Below are 7,500 nucleotides of genomic sequence, written 5' to 3'. Positions count from 1 at the left end.
TCTCTCTCTCTCTCTCTCTCTCTCTCTCTCTCTCTCTCATATTTATATATATATATATATATATATTCCATGAAAAAAACAAGAATTGTTATCATGGTGTGTTAAATCTGTGCTTGGCCGCCAGGTGTCAGTATTGAGCCACAGATCTCAGTCATTCTGAAAGCTAAATACAGTCAACATCTTGCTCTTTTAATATCTGACTACAGATGAAAAATAGCCTTTTGGCTAATTCTGGCTTTTTTACTCATGTTTGTTCATGTGTTTTAATGAAATTGCATTGTCCCCTTACAAATAAAGTAATCTTTGTCGAGATCTAAAGCTTTAAATATTCTGTACAAAGGCTTTATTTGTTCCAGCAAATATGAATTTGTGTTGCATGGGCTATACATTAATTTTAATCTTATAATTTGTCAGCTACATAAAGCACTGCTTTTCTAAAACAAAGAGAGTCAGCACTGCCTTACAGGAAAAGTAAACTCAAAAACGAAATCTGCCTCATTTATTCCCCCGTGACGTCACCGCTGACATTCTTCAGAATTTCTCTCTTTGGTTCCCACGAAAGAATGAAAGTCGAAGAGGTTTGTTTCAACATGAGTAGATGATGACGAGCCGTCCGTTTTGGGTGAACTCTGATGCAGTTTTGAATTTCAAGTCAAACATAATTACAAATAAAACATTACAAAAATAAATCCTCAATCGGCAGATATTGAATGAGGTTGTTTAGTCCAGTGAATGAACCTAAACTCAGTTCTATACATCCACATGACTGATGTCATAAAAACCACATTTCCCATGATGCTTAGGGCACAGAGACCGAGTGCTGCAAAGCGGTTCATGACGGTCTTTAAAGGGTTAGTTCAGCCAGAAGTGTAAATTGTGTGATTAATTCCTCCTGTGGTTGGCCAGCCGTCAGACCTCCGCTCATCTTCACACACAGATGAAGATATTAGTGTTGAAATCCGATGGCTCAGAAAGGCCTTCATTGACACCAATGTCATTTCCTCTCTCAAGACCCATAAAGGCACTAAAGACGTCGCTACAAAGCCCATCTCACTACAGCGGCTCTACAATCATTGATGAAGAGGCCAGAATAGAGTTAGTGCGCAAAAAACACTAAATAACGACTTATATAGTGATGGCCGATTTCAGAACAAAGCTTCAAACCGTTATGAGTCAGTGAATCGATTCATGATTCAAAGATTCGTCAAAGTCACGTGACACGCGATCCGAATCATGGCTCCTCCGAAACCTGTAAAATGCTGCCTTCGGAGGACACATTTCAAGGCAGGAAGGCATCAAGCAATGTCCGAATCTAATATTAGCTTCACTTCCTGTCTCCTGAGAGACCTTCATCTGATCGATTTTTGAAGTCAGCGTACATGTGTCCTTCGCTGCCTTTGATATCCCACAATCCTGTGCTTTCCATTCAGTGAACAGTTCAGCCTGGAAAATAAGATGGCGTCCGAAAGTTGCGTTTGCGGGTCAGTTTGTGTGTAAATGTATGTTTTTAACCAATATTTGCCACTTCTGATGCAATTTCTAGTGAGAAATCACTACTGTAGTAATTAAATATGTGTTTAGTTCTCCCCAAAGCTCTCTCTATTTTGCTGTCGATCATTAAACTGCTACACTGCCTCAGAAGTCTGTCCGAAATCGTTTCGTGAGGTGCCTTCATGCACAAAACACTGCCTTACAAACCATTGCCTGATGAGACCGCGAGGCAACGAGTCAGCTGCTTATGTTTTCGGACCCATGAATCGATTCACTGACTCATAACGGTTCAAATCATGAATCGATTCACTGACTCATAACGGTTCGAATCATGAATCGATTCACTGACTCATAACGGTTCAAATCATGAATCGATTCACTGACTCATAACGGTTTGAAGCTTTGTTCTGAAATCGGCCATCACTATATAAGTCGTTATTTAGTGTTTTTGCGCACTAACTCTATTCTGGCCTCTTCATCAATGATTGTAGAGCCGCTGGAGTGAGATGGGCTTTGTAACGACGTCTTTAGTGCCTTTATGGGTCTTGAGAGAGGAAATGACATTGGTGTCAATGAAGGCCTTTCTGAGCCATCGGATTTCAACACTAATATCTTCATCTGTGTGTGAAGATGAGCGGAGGTCTGACGGCTGGCCAACCACAGGAGGAATTAATCACACAATTCACATTTATGGCTGAACTAACCCTTTAAATTGTCCCAGATGAGTTGCTTCTCAGGAAGAAATGAGGCGTTTGATCCATCCGGTGAGTTTGGTGATACGAGTGTAAACTCCGTAATAATCTGGGCGTCCGCAGCCTCTTCCCCAGCTCACCAAACCAGCCAGAAACCAGCGTCCAGATGGCTCCTGACACACCAGCGGCCCTCCAGAGTCGCCCTGATGGAGAAACGACATTTTGGCCCTTACATGCACCATTATCCCGATTACAGGAGTACAATCACGGTAGGGCTGTGCCATATTGAAGAAAAATGTGATATGCAATACCTTGTTAAATAATGCGATATTCGATACAATATTTCTATTAATGTGTAAAATCTATTTAAATGATATAACACATATTTTAAAACTAAGGGTGCGTTCACTCTTGTCATGTTTGGTTGGATTAAAACACCCCCTGGTGCGATTGCTCGGTTAGTGCGGTTCATTTGAACACATGTGAACGCTGCCATCCGGACCAAACACGCGGACCGAGAGCGTTATAAAGATGAGTCTCGGTCCGCTTCCAAACGAACTCTGGTGCGGTGCGATTGATATATGAACGCAACACGGACCAAAAACAGGACGTGATGTCACAAGATGCGACGCATAGTCAGCTGATTTGACGACGCGGAAAGATCGGTGTAACCAAAATGAGTAACGTTAACGTTAGAGGGCAAACGTGGAGCAACGAGGAAGAGCCTCATCAATATTTGGTCCGACATGTTTCGAAAATGCTAGAAAAAACACACAAAAAGCAAACCTGGCTCTTCTCATCAGAGGACCTGTTGGCCATTAGACGGTACAGAACGAAAAAAATGGAAATCCTGGAGCTGTTTTGAATGTTTTGTACACTTTATGAGCTCTTCATGAGTTCTCAGCGGGTAAAAATAATGCCATATTCACGCATAAAATGATCGCGTTTAATCCGCACACAGCGTTGTTCTGAATGTTCAGTAAGCAGCTCCTACGTCATATAAGCCGACCAATCAGGTTGTGAGCGTCTCCCTGAGCCTTTGGTTCGGTAACTTTAGGTTCGCTGTTAAAAATGCCAGTGTGAACGCTAAGCGGACCAGGACTATATGCTTTGTTTTTGTTTTTTGGTCCGGACCAAACGAACCGAACTACACGTGTGTACGCACCCCATGAGTGATACCATTTGTGTGTTCCACATTCTGTCTGGGAAAAGAAAGCATCGCTACAACTTCTGAAAGTGACCAAAAATTAATGTCATTATATATATTGACAATATAATTTTAACAACAATGTAAACAAACAAAAAAATGTAATGCCAATATTTAAATACATAAAACTCTTTGCTTGACTTGGTAATATATAGTTATATCAGCCTAAAACTGAACATCAAGAACATAAACAAAGACTCCTGAACTAGGGGTGAATGATTATTTTTATTATTAAAAATAAAAAATAAAAACAGAAGTCTTCACATTAATTAAATATACACTAAATACACTACACTATATACAATTTGTGTGCACGTTTCGGTGTGTGTGTGTGTCATACAGTGCAAGACTGCAAGGAGTTGTTTTTCGCAAGTTATTACTTTTTATCGTAACACTTGTGTGTCCAGTCTATTCTCTGCTAAATGCGTCAACCTAAGATGGACACTTTTCACAAAGTTGAGGTAGCTTATTAAAGTCATTCAGAGATTGCGTGCCTTTGCGATATTTCGATATATTGCACAGCCCTAAATCATGGCATGTCACCTGACAGGCGTCCTTCCCTCCGCTGCGATAACCGGCACAAATCATTCTGGGCGTGATCATGTAACCATAGGAACGCACGCATGCGTCTTCACTGACCAATCGCACGTCTACTTTCTGCAGGACGTCACTCACTGCCCCTGATGGAGAGACGCACACACAATAACAGAAGCGTTAAACCACGGGGAAATCTTGTCTTGTTTTGGGAAAGAATCATTTAAAATTAAGAGAGTTTTTATGTCAATGGGGTTTTCTGTATTTTATTATTATTAATTTTTTATTATTATTAATTATTTTTCTTACCCCATTGGCAGATTATTTTGCTAATTTTAGGTAAAACTTCTCTTAATTTTGAGTTATTTTTCCCAAAACAAGACAATTACATTTGCTTGTCTAGTAAATGTTTCTTAATATAATAATTCTTAGATGTTTGGACTAGAAACAAGACAAAAATACTAAGTACGAAAAGCATTTTTTGCTTTTTGAAGTTTAACTTCAACTTTGGTCAAACACACCTGAACATGCTAATCAATCCCTGCGTCCCGATTCGCACACTATCCATACTAAAAAGTACTTGAAAATAGAATTAGTACGTCCCAAATAGTAGTCTGCTGAAAAGAGTATTCCAAAGATACCCGGATGGTTTACTATTTCCGGTGCGAATCTGAAGTGCGGATCGACACACACTCTAACGGCTGATATTACACACAACCCATTGCGAGTTGGACGAGGATTCGGTAAGAACTACAAATGCGGATAAAAAGTTTTAAAAAACTACAAACATGACGGATATGCAAGTCAGACGATTAAGTTGAGAGGTTTAGATAAAGGTTTGTGACCAACTATCAGTATTTAACCTGATGAAAATATATTTCTTCAGTGTTGTCCACATTATATTTCACCTGCAGCAGCACTGTAAACTTTTGTAATGACACGTTTGGCCGTTAACTTTTAAATGCATCATTATATTTAAACTGCAAACACACGAGGAGAGTCTCTGCATTAACACACACACGGCAGATCAATGAGCGACTACATTTCTCTCCGATACGGTAGGAGATTAATCTGAATGTGGAGGATTTGAACTGTGTGATGATTGACAGCAGTTTAAATGGTTATGGGATGCTCGTAACTAAGTGACAGAATCCGTTAAAGATGATGAAGTAATCCCAAAAGCTTGCATACTCTTCTGCTACACACTCAAAAGTGTCTACTTTTTCTTCACAAAAAGAGTACATGCTTTTAGGACGTAGTATAAGTCGGCGAATTGGAACGCAGCAAGAGTCTTCAGGATCATTAGAAAATCACAGGTGTGTGTGTGTGTGTGTGTTTGATCAGGGTTGGAGCTAAACTCTGCAGCTCATTGGCCCTCCAGGGCAAGATTTGAATAGCCTACTTTAAACCTTTACCCGTGCTCGATATCCAGTGTCTATCAACAGCATTATTCCTCTATTAATAATAAGCAGGTGATTATATGGTCAGTGAAACCAAACCAGATGCACAGAAATCAAGACACATTGTGATTCTGTTCCTCATATTTTAGTTTTGGTGGTTTAATGTTTTGTGAGTCAAAATCACCAGGGGTGAAAAAAGTGACAAAGATGTGAAGGAAGAAATGTCAGCTTTACAAATTGGATTTACAGACGAAACAAAACGTATTTCCGCCCCACTTTTGATTGACAAAAATAAAACAAAACACTGCTCATTGGCTGTTTTTTATCGCTGGCAATTAGTGAAAATAATTGCTTATACCGTCCATTATTGATTATTGGCCCTTTAAGCTCACGGCCACATCTAAACATCCAATCAACAGCTGATGCATGAAATCAAGCCCCGCCCCTGCAAGCTCATGCCCACATCTAAACATCCAATCAACAGCTGATGCATGAAATCAAGCCCCACCCCTTCAAACTCACGCCCACATCTAAACATCCAATCAACAGCTGATGCATGAAATCAAGCCCCACCCCTTCAAGCTCACGGCCACATCTAAACATCCAATCAACAGCTGATGCATGAAATCAAGCCCCGCCTCTACAAGCTCACGCCCACATCTGAACATCCAATCAACAGCTGATGCATGAAATCAAGCCCCGCCTCTACAAGCTCACGCCCACATCTGAACATCCAATCAACAGCTGATGCATGAAATCAAGCCCCGCCTCTACAAGCTCACGCCCACATCTGAACATCCAATCAACAGCTGATGCATGAAATCAAGCCCCGCCCCTACATGTGTTCTTGTTTCATTGGACTTGTTTCAAAACTCCTCCTTTTGGACCCTTTATCTGTAAAAGTGTATCATGTGTGTATTCACCATAGACTGTAAAAAATATGTCTGTAGTATCCTAGACGTCACGCGTAGGATTCTGAAGAGCCGTTCTGAAGTGTGAAGTAGAGATGAGCTGGCCGTCGCCATCTTGTTAGGATAACAAAAAATGGGCAAAAAGGCGGGAAGTGGGCGGAGCTTAGGTGACATGAAGACTAACAGACAGCGGATAAATGGCTATCCACCTGTCAATCAAAGTGGCCACGCCCTTAATTATGCAGAACTTTAAGGCTTTTTATAATGTAAACGAATGAGTTATAAAATAATTCACCCCCTCACAGTCGTCATGAAGGGCAAAATTAGCCGTATAGACCAAAACCACAATGTGTCCCAGACTGTAAACATGTTTTATTCTGCTGTAAAGTTGGCCATTTTAACATGAGCTCAATGAGATTCTGCTCCTTCTGGAGCCGCTCTAGTGGCCAGACGAGGAACTGCAGTTTAAGTCACCACAGAAACTGGGGGAGGAGCCGCTTAGTATTCACGTGTTAGGACAGTAACTAAACACATTTACTCGAGTCCTGTACTGAAGTTCACTGTTTGAGTCTCTGTGCTTTACTGGAGTATTATTTTTTCTGTAATCTTCTGACTTTAACTTCACTCCATCTGAAAGACAAATATCGTCCTCTTTACTCCACTACATTTCTATCAAGGTCCTCGAAGTGGAAAGTCGTTTCTGTCGCAGCTTTGAAAGTCAGTGATGATTTTTTTCTTCTTTAAAAGGTGTTTGGGTTTTTGCAGAAAGCCTTTCAGGAATCACTCTTGTAGAGTCTCGTGAAGTTCAATGATTTCACAGCATTTATTAAACACTGATTTATAGTTTAGAGCAAAATGGAAGAAGACGGATGTCCAAATGCTCATTTAGTGGAGGATTCACATAAACAAAGTTGATTCTGTCTTCAGTGAAGGTGAACAGTGTGAGAATATCAGATGTGTATCAGTGTATTGGATCCGTGCATTCGGCCTTAAAGTGACAGCAGCTTTGTAACTTTTCTACAAGTATTTAAATGAGTTTAAGTTAGTCGTCTGCTAGTGTGTCAGATGGAGCGTCACTGACTGGCTTAAACCATGAGGGCATAATGTGCATTTATACAACTATAATACAATAATGCGGCGACATAAAAAAGTAAATTTACCTTTGATACTTAAGTACTTTTGAAAACAAATACTTCTGTACTTTTACTAAAGTCATGAAGTTGTGTAGTTTGTCCAGCTCTGTGTTTGGCTTCATACCTCCCTCT

General features: G+C 40.3%; 1 protein-coding gene across 2 annotated transcripts in view; it reads right to left on the bottom strand.

The window, feature by feature from the left end:
- Positions 1 to 1,622: 1,622 nt before the first annotated feature.
- Positions 1,623 to 7,500, bottom strand: part of LOC137094647 (transmembrane protease serine 6) — a 24,631-nt gene continuing 18,753 nt past the window's right edge. For both annotated transcript variants that reach the window (XM_067460513.1, XM_067460512.1), the window contains 3 exons: positions 7,493 to 7,500; positions 3,934 to 4,070; positions 1,623 to 2,386 (listed from right to left, as the gene is read on the bottom strand). The exon at positions 7,493 to 7,500 is cut by the window's right edge and continues 264 nt beyond it. In XM_067460513.1, the coding sequence (XP_067316614.1) occupies positions 2,225 to 2,386; positions 3,934 to 4,070; positions 7,493 to 7,500 (307 nt within the window). In that variant the 3' untranslated portion in view covers positions 1,623 to 2,224. The remainder of the gene's footprint in view (positions 2,387 to 3,933; positions 4,071 to 7,492) is intronic.

Source organism: Pseudorasbora parva, chromosome 12 (genome assembly GCF_024679245.1).
Source record: "Pseudorasbora parva isolate DD20220531a chromosome 12, ASM2467924v1, whole genome shotgun sequence".
In the NCBI taxonomy this organism is placed as follows: Eukaryota; Metazoa; Chordata; class Actinopteri; order Cypriniformes; family Gobionidae; genus Pseudorasbora; species Pseudorasbora parva.
Note: the sequence above shows the minus strand (reverse complement) of the source record. Positions and strands in the feature narration are given on the sequence as shown.